General features: G+C 34.9%; 3 protein-coding genes across 9 annotated transcripts in view; 2 read left to right on the top strand and 1 right to left on the bottom strand.

Moving 5' to 3' along the window:
• LOC129797635 (cytochrome P450 6A1-like) overlaps nt 1-27,952 on the top strand; it is a 690,618-nt gene that overhangs the window by 419,903 nt on the left and 242,763 nt on the right. The window lies entirely within an intron of this gene.
• Nucleotides 1-27,952, top strand: part of LOC129797630 (cytochrome P450 6a9-like) — a 667,408-nt gene that overhangs the window by 396,693 nt on the left and 242,763 nt on the right. The gene's annotated exons all lie outside the window — the stretch shown is intronic.
• LOC129797678 (uncharacterized) overlaps nt 1-27,952 on the bottom strand; it is a 101,361-nt gene that overhangs the window by 63,920 nt on the left and 9,489 nt on the right. For all 5 annotated transcript variants that reach the window (XM_055840471.1, XM_055840470.1, XM_055840473.1 and 2 more), the window contains 2 exons: nt 14,459-14,673; nt 13,594-13,729 (listed from right to left, as the gene is read on the bottom strand). In XM_055840471.1, coding sequence (XP_055696446.1) covers nt 13,594-13,729; nt 14,459-14,673 — 351 coding nt within the window. The remainder of the gene's footprint in view (nt 1-13,593; nt 13,730-14,458; nt 14,674-27,952) is intronic.

Here is a 27,952-nt window from a genome sequence, read left to right as displayed (position 1 = left end):
ATTAATTTGTACAAAAGTCCATTTACCCAAATTTTGTCAAAAGCCTTTTCTATATCTAGAAATACACCTGTCGTTATTTTTTTGTTATTTATATTTGTTCTTATTGTTTCTGTGATAGTAGTAAGTGCATGTAATGTAGAATGTCCCCTTCTAAATCCATATTGTTCATCTGGTAAAATATTTTCTGTTTCTACATGAAGCATTATTTTGTCTGCAATTACTCTTTCTATTACTTTGCTAAGTGATGAGAGTAGGCTAATCGGTCTAAGATTTTCAGCTAAGTTAGGAGGTTTTCCTGGTTTGGGAAAAGCTATAACTTTGGCATGCTTCCATTCTTTAGGATAATATCCTATTGTTAATATAGCCGAGGTTATTTTAGCTAACAAAATGAATGCTTTAATTGATAGGTTTTTAATTACTAAATTATTAATTTCGTCAAAACCTGGAGCTTTGTTATTTTTTAATGTTTTTACAATATTTTTTATTTCTGTAGGGGTGACTTTTACATATTCTCTTTTGTTTTTGTTTTGTTCAATAAATTTATTAACTACATCATTTACTTCATTTATATTTTTAGCACTACTACTTTTGGTTCTTGTATTGTGTATGTTTTGGAATGTACTTGCGATTATTTCTGCTTTTTCTTCTTCGTCAAATACTAATTTATTTTTAAATTTGATTGGCGGGATAGGGGTATATTTTTTTGTAAATTTTTTCAAATCCATCATAACATCTTTGCTTTGATTTTTTTTGTAATGTTCTAGTTTTTTACTCCATTTTTCATTATTCCAATTTATTATTTCTTTGCTTATTTCTTTATTAATTTTGTTAATTTCTGTTTTTATTTCTCTGTTTTTAGTTTTTAAATATTGTTTTTTTAGTGAGTATCTAAGTCTTATTTTATCTTGAATTTGCATCGGTAATTCTTCTCCAACATATTTGCTTTTTGGTGTGCTATGTTTAATAGCTTCCTGTATTACATTTGTTAAATTTTTTACTTGTTTGTCTATTTCTATTTTGTTATGAATGTTTATTGTGTGGTCTAACTTTTCATCAATATATTTTTTAAATTTTTTCCAGTTTGTCTTTCTGTAATTATATTTTAATTGTGTATTTAATTTTACATTGTCTGTATTGTCTAGTCTGATATATGTGGTTACTGGGTTGTGATCAGAATTAAATTCTAGTTGTGTAATGGGTTTGTCTATATTTACATTTTTACAAATTGCTAGATCTATTGTACTTGGGTTTCTGTTTTCGTCTGATGGGATGTATGTTGGTTTGTTAGGATATGCTAGTTCTATGTTGGGGTTTTTGTCTAAAAAGTCTTCTAGTATTTTTCCATTTGTGTTTGAGGACAGACAATTCCATTTAATATTTCGAGAATTAAAATCCCCAGCTATGATAACTTTTCTATCTAATTTTATTAAATTTTTCAGATCATTTACATTTAATTTTTCATTTGGTCTTAAATAAATATTTACAAATGTATAGGATTGATTATCAGTAATAATTTTAATACAAATAACATTTGAAAAGCTACAAATTTTTGGTGGATTTATTATTTTATGGTTTATATTACTTTTTACAATTATTGCATTTCCCCCTTTTATTAAATCTTGATTGTCATTTCTATATATTGTATAATTTGGCACATTCAGTGTGTGTTTTTCTTTGAGATTTGTCTCATTTAAAAACATAATATCTACGTTATATTTTTCTAAATATAATTTTAATTCTTGTTTTTTACTGTTAATTCCATTACAATTTAAGAAAGTTAATCTTATTTTTTTATTCATTGGCACACATCAAATATGAATCCCAGCAGTGCAAACTGCTTATCATTCTTATCGTTCAACCTCTTATAATTTGGCAAAAATTTTTTAACTTTTTCCATCATTTGTGAGAATGGCATGTTGAATAAATTCATTACCTCTTGTTCCAAGAAGTTCATTGGGTTGTCCGGCTGGTTGGGGCCTTGTGTGCGTTCGTTGCTTTGAGTTGGTGGATTTTGAGTTCCAGTCAAAACGTCTCTGTATGATGCGTTTGGGTTGGTGTAGATGTTCGTGTTGATGGTGTTTCTTGGAATCTGTGGCATGTTTTCTCTTCCCCTCTGCCATGATGACCTCTGTCTCCTCTCTTGTAGGTATTTTTGGAAGCTCTCACACTTTTTGTAGCTGCCAACGTGCTGCTGTTTGCAATTGGGGCACTTCACTGTTGATTGTGAATTTGCACTGTTCTCTCCACTCGATGCAGCGGACTTTTCTAACTCCTTATGTTCTGCTAGGGTGTGCGACCCCGAGCATATTATGCACCTCTTTCCCATCCCACAATTATTTGCAGCATGTCCCCAACGAGCACATCTAGTACATTGGGTCGCGATTGGACGGTTCGCGGTTGGTTTTTCCCATGAAATCTTGTGCCTTAGCACATATTGAATTTCTTGCGTCATCTCTTTCAGATTTGTGTCGCGGGTTACATATACCATGTACACCCCTATTTTTACTTTGGGCTGAGGTGCTCCGTCTGGCCTCTCTGCATTGTATGTGCGGTCCTTTGTAGTCATCTGTTTCACCTGTCTCACAGATCCTATCTGTTGTTTGAGGTCCTCGAAAACTTCCTCAGCCGAGAAGGATTTGTCAATACCTTTCAACACGAGCTTTTTAAGAAGCTCAGATTTTAGGGAGAATGTGTGGTATTCCACTTTGCGTTCATTGAGAAACGCCTTGATTTTTTCAAAATCATCTTTTTCGTACGTGATGATGTTGTTTGAGGTTTGGTATGATCGGAAGTGCACATTTTTCGCGATTTTTGTGAGTTCTTGGTAGAACACTTTCATGTTGTCAATCTTGCTGAGTACCTTGATTGGTGGCATTTTTTGCTTTTCAGGCTCCTCCTGGATATCACTTGTGGTCATAAAGGACCCACCGTCATCATCATCTTTGAGCACGTTGAATTTATTTTCACTGTGTAGCGAATTTTGTCCATTTTTATCATTTTTTCTGCCTAGTTCTGGCATATTGTTCAATTCAATGGTGTGGGCCACGTGGACCCACTCCTTTTCATTCACTTTCGCTCTTTTCACTATATTTAGGGTTTTTGTATATTTTTCACTATTATAATATAAATTTTGATTTCTGTTCTTCAATTTTTTGGGTATTTTATAATTCTTGTTAACTTTTTCCACTTTAAATACTTCACTTTTATCACTGTGGTCTAAAGCACGTCCGATCAGATCAAGCATCCAAACCGGAATCGATTGGCATGAATAAAAAGATGTTTTATTTTTTAAATTCCACATCAATTGCAGAAAAATATTATTCATGATTCAATTATTTATTTTCGCAGACAGTAACGAAATTATATTTTTTGTGTACATATCTACATATACATATATATATTTAAGAAATAATCTTTACACAGGGGCCATGGCCATAGAGTGTATAATAAATTACAATGAGTTTCAGAATTACATTAATAAAGATATTATCCAGAGAATGCTGGATTGATTACACATGTCACCCATTATGGGAAAAATTAGATACAAAAGTATTGTTTTACTTAAATTAATTCATATATGCCTATCCTTTTTACAAAATTCATAATACTTTTACAATTTTTTATATCCAACATGAGTCTTTCCAAGGAATATTTGATACAATCTCTAAAAATATGAATTACAGTTATTGTTACATTATTACAAGATTCACATTTAGGTGCTTCTTCCTTAACCATCAAATGTCCATGTGTCAATCTAGTGTGACCGGTCAGAAGTCTATTTAGAATTATTCTATCTTTCCGATTAAATGAAGAAATCTGACTATGAAACAATTTTAAACTACAACCAATTTTAGCCAAGCCTTCACTTTCATAAATTCTATTCCATTCTTTCTGGGTCAATTCTTGTATTTTTGGCTTGATAAATTCATTTATGTCCCTGGGATAGAGACTTTCATCATCCACTGTGGCTTTAGAGATAGCCTCTCTAGCCAAAGTGTCTACTTTTTCATTACCTTGGATTCCAATATGACTTGGAACCCAAATGAATTTAAGTTTAGGAAAATTCTCTATTATATGATCTCTTATACTTAGAATTATAGGGTTTAAATTATCTATATTAACAATGGCTTGTAGAACAGACATACTATCGGAGATTATTACTCTATCTTCATTAGTGTCCCAAGGAATTTCACAAGCTTTCAGTATTGCTTTTGCTTCTGCAGTAAAAACAGTAAAGAAATCTGGAAGTTTTACTTGAATATCTAATTCTTCATCTGAATTATTTAAACTATGAATAGCAAATGCTACTCCTTTATCAGTTTTTGAACCATCCGAATATATTTTAACATAGTTAGAATAATGAGAGATTACATTTTCAAATTCTGATCGATATTTAGCCGCAGTAGTATTTGACTTCTTAAACTTGGCCAAAGAAAAATTTATAACGTTTTCATTAAATAACCAAGGAGCAAACTTAGGTGGAGAGCAAGATAGGAGATTTGAAACAGGAACATTTAGTGAAGCAATTACTAAATTTGTCTTGAAAATAAAAGGAACTGGTTTGACAAATCTCAAACTATTAATTTCTTCAATTTTTAAAATATCCCTATTGCTAGAGATTGCTTTAGTAAGATACTTTATATTGATTTTTTGTCTTCTGATACCTATTGGGGTAAAATTAGCAACTGCCATTATACTATTAATGGGTGAAGATCTAAAGGAACCAGTGGAACATCTTAGGGCTGCATTTAGAACAGGATTAACCTTGCTTAAAATTGTTTCCTTAGCCATTCCCACAGCTGTTGCTCCATATTCAATTCTACTACAGATAAGAGCTTTTGTTATTCTTACCAATTGATCTTGATTTGCACCCCAATTGTGACTCGAAAGGTTTCTAATCAATTTTAGTTTGTTTAAAAGTGAGGATTTAAGTTTTTTAATATGAGCATCAAAAGACAATTTTTTATCAAATATGACACCAAGAATTTTGATATTATCTACAAATTTTATTAAAAATTGACCCATAAAAAGAGTTGGATCTCTACATGTAGGTCTATGACAAAAGTGAATACCAACTGTTTTTTCCGGAGAAAAGGTGAAGCCATTAAGACTAGACCATTGCATAATATTGGTTAAAGCATTTTGGAAATTGTTTACTAGAAAATCGTAATTAACATCCGAGGAGAAAATCAACAAATCATCTGCATAGAGTAAAAACTCCATTCCTGGCGTTTTTGAAAATTCTTTCGTTACACTGTTTATAGCTATCAAAAATAGTGTGACTGACAAAGAACTTCCTTGTGGAACTCCATTGTGCAATTCAAAACTGTTAGAATATACATTACCAACTAAAACTTGAATTTTTCTATTTTTCATAAAATTGTCAATGAGAATTAATAACTGTCCCCTCATTCCCCAGTCATATAGCTGCTTAATAACTATAATCCTCCAGACTTTTTCATAGGCTTTTGTAATGTCAAGGGAAACTGCAATTGTATGTTTTCCTAGCTGCCTGTTTACAGCTATATAATTTTGCAAATAAGTGACATTATCTGCTGTACTTCTAGTACATCTGAACCCATATTGTCTCTCAGAAAAAAGACCATGATGTTCCAGCCACCAATTTAGTCTTTTAGAGATCATTTTTTCTAGAATCTTAGAGGTACAGTTTAAAAGAGAAATAGGCCTATAACTTTGTACATACACTGAATCCTTGTCAGGTTTAAGTATTGGTACTACATTTGCAACCTTCCAAGTATCAGGAAAGGCTCCACTCTCCAGGATCCTGTTATATATCTTCAAAAGTGCTATTTTAGCAGAATAGTCAAGATTTTTTAGCATATTATATGTGATAGTATCAGGACCTGGAGATTTGCCTTTAGCTCTATTCAAGCATGAATTCATTTCTTTCAAGGTGAAAGGAACATTCAGCATAGAAGAATCAGAAACTTCACTAGAAGTATCCGCCAGCGGAGTACTTTCCAGTAAAAGTTTCCTATTCCACATGATCGAGTTATTAGGATCATCTTTAGAGTTCTCTTGAAAATAAGCAGCTAGAGAATTACTGATTTCGAAGGGGGAAGTGACAAGAGAATCATCAATCCTCATTTGACTAATACTCTGAGTAACATATTTTCCACAAATCCGATTAATTTTGTTCCACATATCATGAGATGATGTGTTGTCATTAATGGTCTGAACATAATCTTGCCAAGTCTTTTTTTTAGATTCTAAGGATGCTTCTTTAACTTGACTTTTCAAAAGTCTATAATTTTGTTCATTTTCGTCAGTGAAATTTTGACATACTCTTTTATATGCCTTTCTACATTCTTTAACCAATGATGCAATATGATCATTCCACCAAGCTTTTTGCTTCCCTTTTGGTTTAGAACTAGTTTTAGGAATCAAATCATTAGCTACCGATTGAATAGTTTCTGTAAATGTCTGTGTTGCTTCTTCAATGCTCAAATTATCTAGTGGTGGAAGCAATTCTGCCACTTTTATTGCAAAATTATTCCAATCCACATCCTGCTCTTTCCACCTTTGTCGCCTATGTATGTCTGGACCAAAAATCAATTCACTAATTTTAATGGGAAAATGATCACTAGAATGATATGAATCTAGTGCTTCCCAATCAAAGTCATTAAAATTTTGTGCGCTGCATAAGGCCAAATCAATACAAGAAAATGTTTTATGCCCTGGATGAAAATAAGTTGCTTTACCCTTATTTAGAAGAACATCTTCATTATTAAGAAATACCTGTTCAAGAATTCTACCCCTAGCATCATTCCTAATTGAACCCCAAATCTCATTATGGGCATTAAAATCTCCAACTATAATTCGAGGATAAGGAATTTGATCAAGAAAACTCTGCATAGCATTATAGGTCAACTTGAGGCTAGGTTTCAAGTAGATAGAACAAATTGAGAACTCTCTACCTTTAAAGATCACCCTAATGGCTACTGCATCTAAATCAGAGTTAAAACTTATTTCAGAAAACATGATGTTTGTTTTCTTTGATACACAAATAGCTGTTCCACCCGAAGAGGTAGAGTTTTCGTTTATGTTTGCAATGACATTATAATCTCTGAGCTTAGGCTCATCATTAATTCTTAAATGAGTCTCTTGAAGACATATAAAATCCGGATTTTGATCACACACTATTCTTTGAAGGTCAAAGAAATTATTATAAAAACCATTAATATTCCATTGAATTAAGATCATAAAGAATCAGAAAACTAAGAATGATTAATTTAAGGAAAAAAAGAAAACTTAATAATAAGCAAATTAATTAACTCTGTGTGTGATCATAAAAAAAAAAATAAATAATTAAATTTCATCATCAACCAAAATATTCAACGCATCTTTGATTACTGTTCCTGTAGAAGGAATATTTGAAATATTACCGGTGCTAAGGTCATCCTTAGCACCCAAAGAGGTGTCTCCTGGGGAGACACCTGAAGGCTTTCCATCTCTTGAAGATCCAGGAAGAACTATATCAGTCTCCATCCTATCTGACCTCAAAGATTGTACAAATTCCGACGGGGGGAATCCCACCCCGTTAACTCCAGCAGTCGCAGACTTGTCTTGCTCGTAGCCTGGAAAAACCGTCTTTCCTCCAACATTAATCCTCTTCCGCAAGTTCGTGGCTTTAGATTTAGCCACTGTCTCTGCAAAAGACAAGTCCATACTCCTTGTCCTCATGTACTCCTGCTTGGCTGCGAAGTATGAGATCTTCTGGGTGATCTTTATCTTCATAATAGCAAATTCCTGCTTGAAGATGGGGCACTTCCTGGACCATGAGAGATGGTCCTCTCCGCAGTTTGCACAGGCATGTGCATGAACGCAATCTCCCTCATGCTCATTGTGCAAGCATTTCGCACAGATCTTCTTTGCCATACGGCATTTATCCACAAAATGCCCGTACTTCTGGCATTTGAAGCATCTCATTGGATTCGGTACGAAGGCCTTCACCTTGAGAGGGTAATAAAACGCGTCAATGGATTCTGGCAACTTCGGCGAATCGAAGGTCACAATAAATGTGCCTGTGTCGACCATTTTTCCTCCCTCAACTTTCCTCTTGATTGCATTCACATCGGAGATGTTGAATGCCTTCAACTCCTCTTTCAGCTCTGCGAGAGGAATAAACGTCCAATCGAAGCACGCAATTATCCCCTTGCATTTATTCATCGACGGGTGCCATGAAATCTTGACCGATTTTCCAGCCAAGGTCTTCAAATTGAGAAGCTTATCCGCTTGCTCGTCCGACGCAATCTCAATAAGCAGCGATTTACCCTGCAACAGCGGTTGCAAACGCTTCACCTTCCCCACCAACTTGCTGATCTCTCTCTTCACCTTGAACACCGAGAGCGCTTTCATACTCTCACCATCATCACTTCTCTCAACTACCAAATAGCGCGGGCTCTCACTCTCTTCTCCTCTCCCAAACACAAAAATGTTTCTATTCCTTTTGCTCTTCTGTCCAGAGTCCAACGGAGGGAATTCTGAATCCGTTGCCGAATTCATCCCCCTCTTACGGCCTGCGCCAATCGGCGCTGCCGCCATCTCACTGTCCTTTTCTCTCTTCCAGGAATTAAAATTTATTAGAATTCACCAAGAAAAATCTACTCTCTTCAAACTGGAAAAACTGTGAAAATCCCTTCACTTTTCTTCTATAGTTTATCTTAATCACTCCACAAAGCTTTCAAAATTGTTCGATGTTTGAATTATCAAAAAGATCTTATTTATTTCACCTCGAAATGACCAAATTCAAAATTAATATGAGAGAGAAAGACAAATGCGACTATACACTCTCGTGACTAATTTGGAACTCCTTATCTACATATACAAAGGACTCTGTTTGTGCAATTATTCAGCTGAATCGTTGGGAATGGGGGTTTTTCAATAAAAAGTACCTCCAAACGGTGGATTTCTCTTTTATGTATCAACTGGGTGTGTTCATTTGATCTTCAGAGAATTGAAAATCAATTGGTGTTCCACGAACACCGGGGTTCAATGTGACTGTGATGCTGTACAAGTGGACAAATAGCAATTTTGGGGTAGTTGGTAAATCATCCAGAAACAGCAGGAGAGAAATTCAACACACAAAACGTGAATACTGTGACATCCTGTTGAGTTTTATTTTGAAGCCTTTGAAGCACATAAATCAGAGAAAAGTATGTGAGGTATTAAATTTCACATTTTCCTTTTTTTTTAGATTTTTCAAGCTCATTAGGATGAATATTGTAAGGGTAAAATGGTTGTGGTTGGGTTGAAGAGAAGAAGAGAAAAGCTCACATAATTATTTTATTCAATTGTTGGTGGATAAATTAAATTTTCCTTCCTTTTTGCCCATGTAAATATTTGAGTAAATTCCGTGGTTCTGGTGTCTTTTCCGCTCACCCCCAACCCCCGGCACAAAAGTAGAATCAAACGCTCTGGCAAATTAGAATAATTTCCCTTCTTCGCAGGGGAAAACCCTTAGAAAGCCACAGAATGTGGCATCTGTCTGACAAAAAGGGTTTTGTTGCGTAAGATGAGCGAGACGAATTGGTGTGGGATGATTTCGCAAATATCGACATCACGATTGACAATCAAACGGCGCATTTAAAATACAGAACATAACGTTATCATTATATTCATCAGTCAACACGATCACGTTTTCCAATTTTCCCATCTAAATTGTCCCACATTACAAAATGACGTGGGCCCTAATGCGAGTGGAGTGTGTGTGCTTTTCGGGACGAGCAGTACAGGGGGGATTTGGACGCTGGGAGATGGAATCAATATGCTGAAAGCTTCAGCAAAATGCTATATAGTGCTAAAATGCGGCAACTCACGAATGTAATCGTGCGATTATTGCATTTAATGTTTATATGGTGCTGATTTCTGATGGACTTGAGTTGCTCATAAATAAATACAACGCATACACACACCCATTTCCATTCCAGGGGAAATGGCACGGTTCTCTATCAACAAAATTCAAAACATAAATGCCATTGGGATGATGGGCTTCAATAGTTGTGAAATGTCCTCAATTCTGATGGATGCGAAGCGTTCAATGGAAATTTTAGTAAAATGCTCTTGTATCATTTCCTCCATGAAACTGTGTCAATTCCAAATGGTGCACCACTGTGCGATAAAATCGACGTGATGCCATTTTCGATGCACTCACTTTGCCACATGCAGATAATGTGATTTAGTATTTATGCTGTGATAGTGAGAGGATTAAGAAATACTAGAAATTAAAAATCTGGAATTGACAGCTCTCAGATGATGCATAGATTATATTCTTGGATTAATCGCGAAAAAAGAGCTTTTTGAAGCTTTCATTTTCAAGAAAATACGACATCTTTAAATGATTAAATCCAGCTGTCTTAATTTTCTTTAAAGTAAAATCATATCATAAAAAAAATAACAATAAAAATTCAAAAAAAAGTCAATGAAGACTTTTGCACAGTTGCGATCACTAAAAAATAGATGTTTTGATGATTTAGGATAAATCCTTCCGAATTGCGTCAGCCAAGGGACGGTAGGTCAACCCAAACACATCCTTTCAATTTTAGGGGCCAGAGCTTTCGACGCTACTGTGCGTCTTCCTCAGTGGTCAATTGTGTCTTTGTTTGGGAATCGTCAAACGTCTGAAATGAGTGATCTTGCTGATTTTTCATGTAGGGGGATTCTCTTTTTCCTTTGATTTTCTTTCACTGTACTGTAACCGACTTTTCTTGGCAATTGTCTGAGGCATAACTAAAAAATAGACTTAAGCTTTAGAAAAAAACTCAAAGAATTTGCTAAACTTTTTATCTAAAAAACGCAAATCTTTATGGGAAAAGAAGAGTCATTATTATCCAAAAAAAAGTCCAAGCCTTTAATTAGTCCCCGTACAAGATAGGTGAGCATTTTTATGGGTTTCGGAGTTCCTATTTAATGAAATTCCCTAGTCAATAAAATCATCCCTTTCTCCTTGGAGTCCGAAGGTGTAAATCTGCAATTCCATTTAGAAAATCTTCCCCTTTTCGGTGGAAGGATGGAGCAAAGGGAATATGTTATGTAGTCATTGATGAAATCACATAGGGTGCCACAAATCACATTCCATGCGGTCATAGTTGTTTTCAATTATGTGCATATTTATCTCCCCCATACTCTGTCCACAGAAGAGAGTATTTCAGAGAGTCGATTCGGTTTGGAGGATTCACAAAGAAGAGATGTGGGGCGACAGGATGATTTAGATGGGCTATCTCTATAGCATTTTGGTGTTGTCATTAAAACCCCAAAAAGACACTGCAATGGGTGGGAGTAAACACACTGGAAACACATTGAAAAATTTATGTGAAACACCTTTGTCGGATGTCTAATGCTCTTTTATATGCCCCTGCATTCTCATCCCCTTTTTGCTTTGGGCTATATGTACGGGAGAGAACTGGCAGAGCTTTAAAGCTCTCTCACTCATACCCAGGGAACACTTGCGAGGAATTGTTGGTAGCACGCTACATATGGGAGAAGAATGGGGCATTCTGTGTGAAATATGGCACAGAGTGTGACCCACCGTGGCCTCGTGTTCACATCGTTGTCACACATTGTGGTGACACATCTTAGGAGTTTTGGTGTAAACCACTACTGGGGCGGCAGCTCCAGAAGCTCCGTCGAGTGGCATCAGGCGTCAACTATTTCACATCGACCACCCACTCAAAGTTCTAGGCGAGGGTGGAATTTGTTTAAGCGACACAAAGTGCCCGAATCCCTCTACGCCACAATATAGGAACACACTTTATGTATACAACCGAAGCATATATACATACATGTGAGATATGTGAAAGATCGAGCGGTGACTTTGGCAGAAACACCACACAATGGGTGGAATAAGCTCACATTCCCTGATCCCTAAATATCCAGATATGTATTTATCGCGCCTGAAATTACCACCCCACGTGTTCCTAATATAAGGAACCATATAGTTTACAAAGTAATTCGGTATTCAGCAAAGCAGTGTAGTGCGTGGAATAATAAATGCACAACATCGCGCTTTTATTGACAAAAAGAGAGCTTTTGCATGTGAGGAAAATGTTTAAAATTATGATTGTTTCATTTGCACTAAACATTTTGTTTTCTTTTCCCCCCTAGCAGGTTACTGGGGAAACGTACATAGAAGGGGGTAGTTTTACTATGCAGAACATCCTCACCATTCACTATACTATAATCCTTGGGTTAGGTCTCATTTCTTTGAAAACAATATTATCCAAAATAAAATAAAATTTCTTCACAAAAAGTGGTTAATATTCATTAGCATAACGTATTCTCATTTTGAATACTCTTCTATCGAGATTTCGTAGTTTCCTGAATAAACGTTTTGCTTACAAAATTTCCCCTTAAAGCAGAAAAGTTGCGTTCAATGAAAGTTTAGTGTTTCTTGTGGTTTCTCGTTCCAATATCCGCATTTGATCGCTTTAACGAAAGTTCCCACAAATGTTTCTGAATTAGATTTCCCACGAGAAGTTCCCCATGATGTTGGGCAGCTCTAAACCAAACTTTGAGTAAGAATTTTGACTAACATTGCCAATGAGATATTTGGAAAATTTCTAGAGGAATTTCCGTAAAAGAAACATAAAGTCTTAAAAGTATAGGTAAGACTCTCTTTTACTGTTTGAAGAATAATTCTTTTGAATCTTCATTTTTTAAATTTTTAAAGAATTTACCTGTAATCTACTGCTAATCACATTGATCTTGATTGGCTGTTTTTCTCTTCTATACCCACACCCGCAGTTACTCAAATCCAAATTCTGAGAATCCAATGCATTTCCAATGAAAACATGATGAGAATTTCCTCCCAGGCTTTTAGGATTTATACTCCATGTGAAACGCCACTGAAAGGTTTTATCTAACAATGCGCCAAACAGTAATCATCCGGAGTGCTATTCTGGGATTTTTCACTGTCACTGGTAACATTGAATCCCAATCAGCTGAATATCGTTGTGCAGTTAATCATGTCCAGCCTGAGAATTTTCTACATCAAGCCTTATCGTGGGTGGGAATTATTGTGATTTGTCAATGGGGTTAAAGCAGGTGGTTCGAGGTGGATTTCCACATAAAGATTTATTAAGGAAAATCTCAATGTTCTCTTCCTAAACATTTTATATATCATACACCCCATCCTTGCGGTACTGATGTATGCGGCAGATGAGGGAATCATCAATATTTCCATCATTAAAACCGTAAGTATGGGTGTCACATAAATACATAAATCTCAGGTTTATCCTCCACTACACCACATGTGTCTCCACGCAACTTTTCTTGTCTTTTCACCCACGACTTCTCAACACGGGGGATTGCATTTGTTTCTCCTATACTATCTATCATTCGTGATAACAATATTGTTTTTGAACTCCCGGCATGCATAAGGCTGCTGTGGATGAATTTATCTTGAAACGCCGATCAGTGATATCACCGCACAAAATCCCCCAAGAATGGTGTGAAAGTGACGAGTGAGAAAGTTCAGTAAATCAACCCGGAAACAAGCTGACACCGTGATAAGGCAAAAGTGCTCCATATATATGTAATGTAGTATATATAAAACATAATGTACATAACACTCACCCACAACTTGCATCTGGATGTCAGCCATTGCCGTGGAGAAAGATGGTGCGTCGGCTGATACTTCACAGGAAAAATTGCCAGACAGCCCAAAGCCCACATTGCGGATCACCACTTGACTAGCATTGGAGAGGGTGTACTGGAAAAAGGCGGAGAAGACATTTTAAGGGAAATACGCCCAAAAATTCATTGAGAAAGACACACTCAGGGAAACACACGCAATTTGTCCCCATTACAGCTCACAGGGATTTGTATGTAATAATTAGGCATGGCCATTAAAAAGGGGTGTATATAAACTCTCAAAAGAGGTCTGATTTATCCTTAATTGCTCTTGGGGATGGACGAGAAAAACCCCTCTCAATTAATACCGGATTAAGCACCATTTCAATGAACAAGAATTTATTTATGGTTCACGTTATGATACCCAACGGATGAGAAAAGACACAATACAAAAAAAAACACATTTAATTCAATTTTTACATTCAATGAAAATTTAATTTTGAAACACTTTTAAACGCTTAATTGTATTTCCGTTTAGTATAACTCTCATCATTTACCCAGCAAAGCTTTTATGGAAATTTTACCCAAATAATGTTAAAATGTGTATAGGAATATTAATTTAGATTACATTTTAGATTGTAACTTAAAAGAATATTGTTAATACAATGTTTTGTGGGTTACATTGTAAAAACGGATAAGTCGGTTCCGAGCCCATACAAAGTTACGCGGTTTTACATTGTATCCCTCGCTATTCTGAATTGTTCACGTCACGTATTCAAAAAAGCCTAATAATTAACCCATTTTTGCCAGCTCCTAATATTTGATCAATTTTAAATAAAATTTTCATAAAATTTTCAATTTTACTTACATCCACATGAATTCCGGGAAAGGGAAAAATTTTATTCTTGGGCGTCTCACTTGGTAGGTATCTGTAGAACTCTCTGAGACCTCTGTAGAATTTGACGGAATAGAGAGGAGCCCCTTCCAAATCGTACAAACAGAGGAGCTTTGCATTGTGGGAGCGTCGAACAGCTGGTGGATCCACAATTAGTGTCACATTGCGAAGCGCAAGTGTGCCCAAACCTGCAATGAAAAGAAGCAGAATGAGGGAGAGTCATAAAGCAGCTTGATATTCACTTAAAGTATTTTCCGTCATTTTTGTGGGATTGAATGGTTGCCATTGGGGGCGGGTTGGTGGTGTGGCGTGAGTTTCAAAATGTGTCAATAAAAATATCATTTATGACCCAACTGCTTGTACACTGAAAACCACATTGACTTTATTATGGGTCCACGGAGCAAAATTCCGTGACTTTATTGGATTGTACGGACATTGCAACAGTGGGTGTCACCACTCTCTCTCTCTATGGGGTATGTGATATAAATTTTTAAATGACTCTTATGTGTCTTCTTGGGTATCTCGATATGGTGGCAGGATTATCGTAAAAGTGTCATTAGAAGATCAGAAAGCGATAAAAACCTGACGAATTGCCACGTGGAAGCACAAATTCAATCCCTCCCCAAAATACATCCCTTTCTCAGGAAACCACTGAAAAGATGCTGCTTACGTTTCGAATACTAATCATCCTTCCTCCTAACTTACTTCCAGCAAATTCTCAAAATGTCACAGAATGTTAAACATTTTTTTTTTTAAATAATTTTTAAGGATCTGCTATTTTGTATAATTTTTCAAATCTAACGATTTTTTATGACATCATTTCGCAGACACAAAAAAAATGAAAGATCACAGGAATTGTTAGACTAACTTCGTAAAGATTTGTTCACGTAAATTCTTCAATTTTTCCAAACAATTTTCATCTCTTAATTGCTTTTTCTTTTTAAATTTTATCAGAGCCTCAAAATGAATAAAATCCTTTTTATTAAAGCTTTGTTATACAGAAATGCTTTATTAATTTAAAAAATAATAATAACTGAAAAATTATGGTTATTATTTACCCACGCAAAAGCATATACTGCTACACAACATATAAAATCAATTAATGAAAGATCAAAGCAAATTGCAACAGTGGGTGGATAAAATAATTATACATAACCAATGATATTCGACACTATCATACTGAATTAATATATTAATATGTGAATTACAATGTACTTAGGTGTCACAAAGTGAATAAACACAGTGTTTAACTCTAAGTAACATATAATTATCATAAAATAACTATATATTTTAAATTATAGAAATATTATTAAAACAAATTTTATAATCAAATTAGCATTTTATATTAGCAATTTTCCGAATTATAAACTCTCCAACGACGTGTGCTATGTCACAGAGAAATTACTCATCGGTAAACTAGGAGCTTGAATATGCTAAATCGGCTGAAATTCAGAGTCATTTATCATTCATCTTCTGTTATAAGGCTGTTGCATATTCCTGAATGTCGGTATTTTCGTATTAGTCAAACTGAATTGTGAGAATGCCTCCACATATTTGCTTATACATTGGGGGATATGGCAATATGAGTGACTTGAAAAACGATGGACGATACATTATCCCCCATGGAACACATTTGTTTGACAATAATTATCCCCTTGATCTCTTTTCCTGGTGGCAATTTGCCTAATTGATGGTGGCTTTGAGTAATGCAAAATGAGCGCGGGAGGGTTGAAGATTGATTTGAATAAAATTTTACCACACCGAAAAAAAAGGGGGTATCTTGAAAGTATGTGATTTTGGTGCTTTTGGTGTTACCGCACCACATTCAAATAAATCATTATCAATTTCCCATGAGGTGTGCCACACGAGCAATGAAAAACGAATTTCCTGGCCATTTTATCGCACACTGCGGGGGCTAAATGGTACAAAAATCGCGCCAAGGACAGTGGGGGATAGATCATAGGTATATTGTAGGAAATATACGTGCCATTGGCCTAGACGTGTGATCCAAAAAAATCCATCATCGCGTAGGATGGAGGATGAACTGTGAGACTATTAGATAGCCATGCTAAATGGGTAAGCGCAAGCTTTGGCAAAATTTTGCAACAAGCTCAATTTGCGTGATGATACTCATTAATGAGAAAACATACCCAAAAAGTACATCATTTTAGCCATAGCTCTGCACACCTACCTATCTCCCATCGCAATATATCATGTGCGATTATTGCGGGCGCGGCGGGTCACAAATTCTCATTCGTGCAGTCACCCAAACAAATTCGACTCACCTTTCGTGCATAATTTATCCACAGCCCCCGAGGACTCCATTTCGCAACATTTCAGAGACAATAACTCCCATTGTGTGTTGCCTATTAATTTTGCTACTTTTCCTATTAACTCCCTTGACCTCATACCCCCTCACAAACGCCCCGCTAATGGTCACACCCAGACGCCTAGCGCCCCTTCCTTGTACATTCACATTCCACACGGAGTTGAATATTTTTTTTATTCTTTCGAAGAATTTTTACCATCCCTTATAGCCATTAGGTAAGCGGAAAATTTTGAAAAAACAAATTGCTATACGCTATTCACGATGTTTTATCCACCCTCGGTCATAAAGTCATTTAGCAATATTCCATAGGATGTGCCCAGGACAGGAAGGCACACTAGAATTATTCAAAAGGTAAGAAAATACTAAAAGAACCTGAACTTTACATGTTATGTACTTTTTTGCGTTTATAGAAAAGACAGATTTTAATGTTATCTAGCAAATTAATGTTGGCACTATCCCTGTCTAAGAAGATTGACGTCACTTGTATGTAAAAATCAGGCGAAATTAAATATCAGGGAAGACGTTTTAAATTTTTTTTTAATTTTGAAGGCGTTGACAAAATTGACATTTCTCGTTGTTAATTTTTAAGGTTTGACAATTATTTTTTACTCTTTGATGTTTCCTTTCCATCATTTGACGTTTGTTATAACGTTTGACGTTTCTTTTATAACACTTGAAATTTGTGTTAAGGTTGAACATTTATTTTCTAAGATTTGGTACCTATATCTCTTAACGGCAATTGACCATTTTCTTTTAACGGCAAAATCTAAAGATGAATTTTCTTAAATTTAACGGTTTTTTCTTTAACTAATTTAAAATTTTAATGCATTTTAAGCATAAAAATAAGTTTTCTAAACATTTAAATAAATTCCAAAACTTAATAAGCTTTTATAGGGTGTTTAAACATTCAAAAACCTACCCTGGTATGCCCCAGATAGCTTAAACCACAAAATTCATGATTAAAGGTAGAGATTTAAATCAATAAATTATAAAATTATGAATTAATTATCTAGTCCAAGAAGATTTCAATAACAAAATTATATATTTAAATCAAATAAACTTCTAGACCAAGAAATTCTACCCACAACATGCAAATGTTTAACATACAGCTTCTGTGGCGAAATCAACCCTCAAGTGACACATGTTATCTAAAGATATGGAGTGGATTACCCGCCCAAGGAAAATGTTTGACCCAATTTCACAACAAGAATTTCCATCATTAAAGAAAATATAGGGGAGCTCGGGATGATGTGGGTGGGTTTGTGAGTTTTTGGAAAAAGCTTCAAAAACTTCATTTCACTGTGAAATAGAGAAGATTTCCTACGAGATTGCTCTATTAACCCCATTTGCACCTATATGAAAATATTCTTAAACTTCTTAAACCGGGATATATATCTCATCTCGAGTGATGTTATTAGACAAATTGACAAATGTTCATGACAATTAATATGTCCCCTTGAAGTGAGTGATTAAGCAAGTCAAAGAAATCCTCGTGAAGATTCATGACAGAATGAAATTGTCTAGTGTGCAAAATCTCTGTTAAACCTCCTTCAGGTTACAAAATGATTTATCCTTTCGGAGTGTCTACTTGATATATAACTTCTATAGCAAAACTCAACATTTGGGAAGTTGTTTATGTGTTTGATGAGTAAGAACTTGACATCTAAGCGATTTATTGTACTTCGTAGTGTACGCCAAAAAGGACACAAAATGCATCACGACTTTTCACTTCCTCCAAGGAAATTGAACCTGCATAGACGGAGAAAATAGCACGATGTGCTTTCCAAATGCAAAAAAGCTCTCTCTTGGAAGCTTTTTTTGACAAATTCCCACAGAACTTTTCAAGTCACAAACATTCTCAAATATTATTAACAACATTAAAAAAAGAGATTCAAAATAATATTTTTATACAACAAATCTAATGCTGATTTATTACGCATAAGAATGTGATTCCCAAATCAATTTTATTATTTTATTTTATTCTGTTTTTTTTTTTGAATACCTTTTACAATATATGTAGATTTAAAATATTTAATGGAACGACAATAAAATCAACAAAATTTATATAACATGAATTCACAATCTCATTATGCTGTGTCGAATTTTACTATACATAAATCGGTATACGGTACTAAAATGTAATTAATTCGTAGAAAGAAGCAATATAGCAACATTAATTGGGAAACTCGATTGAATTTTCCTGAATTAGCAAATATTTTCACAATGAGATTTCATCATAATTCACAGTCAAATATCTCTCCTGTAATTATTATGGTTTAGGTATGTAAGCCTAAAGCTCATAGATTACCGAATTATTGCAAATTCAAGGACTTTCTATGTAATTACTGAGAATATTGTACCCACAGGGAGTCAAAAGGTATGTTATATGTGCATTAGGGTGTGTATGTGTTGTAGGTATTGTATTAAATGCTTGAGTACTTCGGTGCTAATACTCCAAGAAACGCCATGAAATTTAATTTCAGCATTCGACAAATTAACATATCTAAACTTAATGCAGAAACCCATTAAAAGTTCAAAAGTTCGTTATTTGGCTGTTAATTGGGGAATTATGTGAGCTCCATCGAAATTAAGCACTCGTGCACATAGATATGTAATAACTTTCTCAGTCATTTTTCCCATAAAAAAAAGTAAATTTCTCTTCTATTTCCAGTACTAAAACCCACCAAAAACTCATCGGAAAGAGAGATTTTGTTCGAACATGGAAGTTTGAATCTCAGAGAGACCAAAACTTTTATTTATTTCCGTTAAGAAAACTTTCTCCAAGATATATTGGTTATTTATGTTGCACATATAGGTACAGAATGTATACAGAATAGAAGCTTCCCCCAACCCCTTGCTAATCTATTGGATCTTAATGCATAATACACTGAGAAAAATTACACGAAAATCTTGGATTATTTTCTTTGTATGATACATTGTAGAGTTTTGTAGGATTTTCAAACTATTTTACGATTAAAGAAGGAAAATTTTACCACTTAAGAATACAAAATTAGAAGTTTTGTTAGTTTTTTTTCTTTACGTGATAGTAAAAGAAAAGGATGAGTACAAAATTACTACCTTACGCCTACAATGTCTCACTAATTACGTCTTTAAGTGAATTTCCTTAATTTCTTTTTGGCATCTCGTTAAAAAAACCAAAAGCTCTCAAATTAATTTCTAACCGAATTAATTATCATCGCGAATTTCTCAAAATAATCAATCAATAAAAATAAGACTTTTGATAGCAAAAAAAAAGTTTGCGTATATATTTACTCCTTGTTGATGAATTATGGATAAAAATACTCAAGAGGATTATGCCGTGGATTATACCGCATGAAATTTGTGATACAAACAGCTTAATTAGGATGAATTTTCCCTCTGGGTGCTTGCAAATGGTTTTGATTGCACGAGAAAATGAGGCAAAAGTCTCGTGAAAAATCGAAATATATTCAATAAATTCTATTTATGTATTGCAATTAAGGATCATTCCTTGCGAGAAAAATTTCCTTTTCATACCCTCAGAGCCACATTCGCACATAATGTGTCGAGAAAAAAAAAACAGAAACACCCTCGAGAACACCCCAAGTTGATGACCAGAAGCAATTCACACTGCTACATGGGGGCTCTTTGGGGTGCGCCCAGCAAATGTATCGAAAAGAGCTTTTATTATTCCAGCATTCTTTCACCCATATTTTTTGTTCGTTGTTAATAAGAACGAAAAATATAATATGGGATAAATATATATGGTACATAAAATGTATGAAGCCGCAAAGAAATTTATTTACTCCCAACAATGGATCATTGTTGGAAAATGTGAAAGTTTTCTCGGGATTGCGTTTAATGTCGCCATTTTCATTAACCCATGTCCACCACGCCTCAAGAATATACCCCACTCACTGTAATTCCATTCTTCACTATGCTCTGTATGGCATCGATAGTTTCCTCATGGGTTTGGTCAACAAAGGATCCCACACACCAACACTCTCCGTCCAAACTCCCATCTATGCTATATACACAGTCACATATCTAACTAATGAGAAAATCCACTCATTTCGCTGAGATTTTCCTGGAGTTGATTCAAAGCACTACAAAAAAATTACACAGCACTGCAGCTAATAAAAAGTCATTGAAATTTTCACCGAAGGGTTTGAGAGCCACGACAAAATTCCATGAGGGGGTGTGCGGTTCACCTTGCTTTGATGAAAACAACCTGGAGAAAAATATCCGCAGTAAGGTGTTTTCATTACATTAATTGGATTTCTTTCTACCATGGACTGTTAAATTAATCATTATGGAACATTAATGTGTTATTTAACAACTTGATTTTCTTGGTCTTGTGTGCTTTTCTTTATAATTTATTGACTTCGTATACCGCGGCAATGGCTTACGTTTGTTGGCTTTGTGTAAATTAATTTTCAATTTTGAAAAGTTACGAAAGTGTAAATATATTTTCTTATTTCTCATTCCATTTTATTAATCAAGCTTGGTTCAAAAATGGAAGGAAGTTGTTTAAAAAAAAACTTGATGAAGTTTTAATTAGCTTGATTCGCAGAAATGGGATTAGAACTATATGCTAAACCATTTAATTAAGGAAGCTTTCAACGGATTAAATTCTTCCTAATCCGTTTAAAAAACGGTTTTAAAAATTAATGAAATTTAAAGATTTTTCAATTAAATAAGAATTATTTAAAAAACTCTTAATCAAAATAAAAAATTAAGGTTCTAACCACTAGGTCTTAACCCTTTCGCGTCCCACGTGAAACATAAAAACATTGAAACATGCGCTCTTGTATCACGATATTTTTTCGAATGTTCTAAGAAGGCAAAACGTCTTCTTCTACTTTTCTGCGTGAATTTCATGTCTAACTAGAAAAAAAAACAATTTAATTCATAAAAAATGGGTAAATAAAATGTTTGACCCATGACATGCGTGAGGCTTAAAAGGTTATGACTTTGCTTTTCTTGCTGGCAATTCTTTCCCTCACGAATTCTTGTAAAATTCTCTTCTAACAATGAAATGATCATAAATGAATGAATGTAAAGTATTAAGTTAAAAACGATGTTGTTTAACCCACTTCTCTATAACCTGAGTAGGACTTAAATCTCTTCATTTATGCACATTTTTCGACTAACTCCATTAAAATTTATTTTTAACTTAATAGTTGATGAAAATTCAATCTCTTTCGCTTAAGGGTTAACCATCAAAATACAACAAGTTTCAAAACATAAAATTCCAGCAAATTGAATAGAAAAAAATCCTGAAAGCCTAAACTAAACCAGTTGAAAACATAAAGCTATTTTTTGACGATAAATCTTTTTTTTTTCAACAAAGCTTGGTTTTTATTGCATGACTCGTTAAAAAAAAGTCCCCTTCCTCAGAGTGTCCCTATAGAAGAAAATTTCTGCTCATCTCCAGTGTGTCGTAAAGGAAAAGTGACGGAACATGGGGCACCCTCGTGTAAACATCAATTTCGTGTCCCATGCAGCTTATATATATGTATATACGTGTTTGTATGGTACAAAATATATTTAAATGAATGTGCGTTATATAATTTTGAGTTGTGAAGGGAAAATTCTTTGGGTGTTCGTTGTCCAATAAAAACCATCTAATCATCGTCAACGCAAAAGCCCATAAAAATTCATTCACGCGACAACAATTTACGAGGTACACGCGGAAAAATCTCCCCATTGTCGGTACCTATTACTGAAATTAACAAATTTACCAATTAATTGGTCCAAAAATAGACCAAAATCTCAAATCGTCTTCCCCTCCCGTTCATGACACACGTCGCACTTTTTCTCCAAGGCATACCAAATTAATTTCAAGTCTTGGGTAACTTTCTTCATATCCAATTTCATTGCTCGAAGATTCAAAGCATATTTTCATTGTCACTTTTGATTTTAGTTCCCTCTCAATTTGTCTCACATTCTTTCCCACAAGTTTTTACCCTCCCCTCATGTCTTGTGCCCTCTGGCACATCCGTCCAACCGATTTGTACCATCGCACCCTGAAGTGTTGTGGATTTTCCACTGAGAAGGGCTCTATAAGTATATGAGTCGATTATTTGTGGAATGATGTGAAAATTGACAAGTGAAAAATTGATTTTCACCACATAAATCGTCCCAATACGAAGATCAAAATATTTTCCCATAAGTGCTACATTTTGGGGAAAAGAATTTTCCGATTGCACTGATTTATGGCGTATTTATTTGAGATTGAAGAGAAGATTAAAGTCTCTAAACGAATATACTTCACAACAACATCATTTAAAATATTTCACCAGATTTTCTTGTATTGACAACCACGATGAATAATTGCGGTACTTTTTATGCGCTTATGTATAAACATAAATTTTAAATTACGGCATTTTCACAAACAGATATTATAGTTTAGCGCCTTTCGCATTGGTGTAGCATAAAGAAAACATTTTAACGCTGAATTTTCTACATTCAAAGCCAAGAACATAATTTTAGGGAAGTATAATAAACATATATTTCTCATTAAAACATTCCTTCTCACAGTACTTACCTTTGAGGTATTTTGTAGGATTTTCGCTTTGCTTTGTCAATTTACAATTCTGAGATTAATTTTCAAGACAGATACATTGCATATTTCTACACAGGAGATACAAAGTCAAAATGAGAACTTTGAGAGCTTTTTATTATTGGTTTCTAGTAGGGTTATTTATGGGCAAAGAATTCAGTAGATGAAGTTTTTTATTAGATCTTAAAATTTTACTTCTTAAAAACCATTTTTCATAAATAAAATCTATTTAAGTAATACATATCAACTAGCATAAGACCAATCAATAACTACGCATTTAAATACGTTTTTAGCTGTGATTCTTTCGAAGAAAAGAATAGCACAGCTTCTGTGTCCACTCTAAAACTCAAGGTCGTCGGATCGGGCTCAAACTTGGTATGAGCACGAATTAGGGTCCCCACATTCCAAAAAAAACGTATGCGCCGAAAAACTTTTCCGGCCGTCCGGCCGTCCGTCCGTCCGTCCGGCCGTAGTTTGGAGCTCAATTACAAGAGAACGGTAATAGATAGAGACTTGCGGTCAACGGCAAAGTTCAATTATCGACTGGAAGTCGTCCAACTATGATATCAAATTCACCCCCCCACCCCTGCATCCGCCATTTTTAATTTTTTTCAATTTTGTTTTTGCTATATCTCAGCCTCTATTATAGCTAGAGGTCTGAAATTTTAATATGTTGTAGGGGCCCTTAAGACCTTTTCAACAATACCCCATTTCCAAAAATCGGACAAGCGGTTTAGCAAATATAGACTTTTATCGAAAGTCGGCCATAACTCCTAAACCGGTTGACCGATTTTAACCAAACCGGTTTTGAATGAAAGATCTCAAAAAGGTCTACAATTATCTATACATAGGAAGTTTCAAAAGTTACCGCTAGAGGGCCTACAATCAAAAACCAAAGTTTCGATGAGTTTTCGACCAGTTTTCGATTAATATCTCAAAAACTGGACGATAGATTTCGATTAAATTTTAGTATGTTATAGGTGATAGGTACACCTTTTAATAAAAAAAAAATAAAAAAAATTTATGTCGTGGTTTCAGAGATATAGACCAAAACAGGTTTCGATATGTACCGATTGTTGTAATATTGCGTTATATCGGCTTAACGGTACTTGATAAAAACTTTTCGATTGAAGTTTCATCAGGTATAGTGGGCATGATTTATCAGATTTTACTAATTTCAAAATTCAAAATGGCCGACTTCTGCCATATTGTTACATCAACAATAACTTTCACCTATTCACATACATTTTAAACAAACTATTTGGCGCCCCGCGAAGCGGGGCGCCTTTTTTATACATAAAAATATAAATATATATAAACCTATAAATATACATATATAAGTACAATGATGGTCCAGCAGAGTAAAGGGAATGTACTGGTAAGTTTCACTTACGGGCTGTGATTCTTCCTTCAGATGACAGTCAAAGTATGGTGAAGTACAATGATGGTCCAGCAGAGTAAAGGGAATGTACTGGTAAGTTTCACTTACGGGCTGTGATTCTTCCTTCAGATGACAGTCCAAGTGTGGTGAAAATTGAGGAATGCTTTCTCACGCATCGAATCACAGCCAACGCGTCTAAATTCTGGGGAAAGGCTTATTCATGCGCGTTGGCTGTGATTCGTTGCGTGAGAAAGCATTCCTCAATTTTCACCACACTTGGACTGTCATCTGAAGGAAGAATCACAGCCCGTAAGTGAAACTTACCAGTACATTCCCTTTACTCTGCTGGACCATCATTGTACTTCACCATACTTTGACTGTCATCTGAAGGAAGAATCACAGCCCGTAAGTGAAACTTACCAGTACATTCCCTTTACTCTGCTGGACCATCATTGTACTTATATATGTATATTTATAGGTTTATATATATTTATATTTTTATGTATTTTTTATTAAATTTAGGTATTATTATTAGGTATTATTTATTTATCCGCGGAAGTAGGGTATTCCCCTCTTACATAGTCCGCGGTAAGAAAAAAAAGCAATGAAAAAAAGAAAGAGTTAAGATTCAGAACTTAAGGTTAAGAGAAAGTATAATTTCTTATGCAAAACTTTCAACATATTTCAAACAACTTGGAAATTATGCTTAGATGAAACCATCCCAATTACAGGTAGAATTTCATGTTTTCGATTTTTTTGCTCAGGAAGTTCAATGTCTATCATTACAACGGCAGCATAATATAGGATCTGTTTTTTTGCTGTGGCATTTTGGTTGACGCACAATACTTACAGTTGAATCCAAATCGACGTGCCCGAAGATTATGAACCATATTCCTATCTTTTAACACAGGAGTATGGTTCATAATCTTCGGGCGTGTCGAAATGCAAAATAAATTTTTCATTTGAATTTTGTTTTCTAATTTTATTAATACAATCTATTTGTTCCATTTGCAATAAGAATTACATTAAATTGATTTTCATTGTGCATGAATTGAATACTATCTATATAATCCTTTTCAGTTTCATGTGACCTTTCTAACAAATCTCTCATTTCACAACCTTTATATACATCTTGATCTGACCTTTGCTCACTACGTATTTTTTGGAGGACACCTAATTTAATTTCGTGTCCACGATTACCTTTAACGGCTAGTTCTTCATCCAATTTTGGGACAATAGCTGTCTTATAATAAGCTTTAGGGAGCTCATGATAATTCATGAGCTCCCATCATTATTGAAATTATTATAGATCCGGATAACTCCAAGTTCATCGAAGGAGAATTTGAACAAATGTTTTCTTTTAAAGAGAAAATTAATCTTTAAGTTGTTAAACGTTTTTTTTTATTGAATATAAGCGTTTTATCAAATTTTTAAAATAATTAAAATAATCAGATTTTCTTGTTTTCACCCCAGTTGACGGTAAGTTTGAGCCCTTTTGTGCTATATACTGTGTATACAATACAAAATGTACAATCAATCCTTGTTATCCTGCTTGCATGCCTACCCTTTTCTTTTGATTTATAGTCTGCTGATGAATAGTAATGCAAAGTAATGCTATTCTCATACAAGACAACCTGCAGCATTTATCTCGAATTTCTCTCTATGCTACGCCCATGCCCAATCCCCTCAATCCATGTATATGTGTAATTGTTAAGAATATTACTCACTAAAGAAGTAAATCTCATACGTTTTCTGGCAGTGTTATGTACATATTGTTATATATCACGAGGAAAATTTGCTAAAACAGAGTTTCACTTGTTTGTAGTGGGTATACATGGAAAGACAGGTGGGGTGGATGTTGAAGAAAACACCACCCGCAGTCATGTTTTACACATTTCGCTCTACTCCCCATTGTCACCCCGCAATATACTAGTAGCTCTTCCGCCCGCAGAGCTGTAAAAACACATGGAAAATGCCAATGAATTACAAATGAAGCAATTTTCCCATCACGCATATTCCATGTTGTGGTACAAAGTTGAAGTTACAACAGCACTGGGCATGGGGAATGAGGAGTTTCTCCTCAAAAAATATGACACTTTGGGGAGTCACAGTCCAGAGAATTCCCAGGTTATTTGCACACTGTCGCCTCCATTGCTTTGCCTATTATCCCTCTGTGGTGCCCCCTTCGTCACCCAGACGCCAGAAAGGTAACACCCCAAGTCCTGGGGAGTAAGAGGCGCAGTATCAGACAGAGATTATTCTCTCCGACATTTAATGTGTCTTCTGCGACTTGAGACAACCCCAGTGATGGTACTTAACGAGAATGTGAGACAATAATTTCGTCGACCCCCCTGGCTTATTGGATGTGCTAAATTTCGTGTCTTCGAACATTTTCTGCGCACTACAATTAAATTGCCACCAATTAGAAGGGCATTTTCTCATATCCCTTTGAGACTTCTCTGTGTAGTAGAGTATCACATTGTCTTCGTATAGATGGATTTAAAGAATTTTCCAAGACAATTGCTGTGTGTTTAATCTCCAAAATAGGAGCAAACAAAAGCTCTTTCCCAGGAAAATTCTCTCCTTAACACAGCTAAAAGGGAAACAAGACAGGAAATTGCCAAACAACAAAAGGGTTTAATACAGAAGAGACAAAAGTATACTCTTCGTTACGATTGATACCAACTCATGTCACAGATTGTTTATTGGAAATTTTATTTCCTATCCAATGTACCAGAAAAAAACGAAGCTGTTGACATAAATCAACAAACCATAATCGAGTCACGTTCACCTTCACGTATATAGGAACATTTGGAAGCTGTTCCTACATCGTCTCCATGTCTTCTACAAGTTTATTTAATGGATTGAAGTGGCAGCTTGAGTGCAGGAGGAATACTCGAATATCTAAATTTTTCATACGATGCCTATATTCGAGCATTTACTACAGAGAGATGGGATGTAAAGAGATGGAGTTGGTGATGAATATCCTATGAGATATTAGCGCCGAATCTGCTTTTGCATTTCAATTGCCTGTGATTTTGAAACATTTTAGAGGCATTGGAAGCATTTTATTTGAAAATACGGGAAGTATACCATTTTGAATATTATTTTACATCTCTATGCGAAAAGGAGTTTATTCATTTTGAGTGTTTTTGTGCACAGTCTATACTTTGGAGGTATTAATCAAATTAGAAGATATAGGTTTGGTCTAAG

The sequence above is a fragment of the Lutzomyia longipalpis genome, chromosome 1 (assembly GCF_024334085.1).
Source record: "Lutzomyia longipalpis isolate SR_M1_2022 chromosome 1, ASM2433408v1".
NCBI classification, from domain to species: Eukaryota; Metazoa; Arthropoda; class Insecta; order Diptera; family Psychodidae; genus Lutzomyia; species Lutzomyia longipalpis.
Note: the sequence above shows the minus strand (reverse complement) of the source record. Positions and strands in the feature narration are given on the sequence as shown.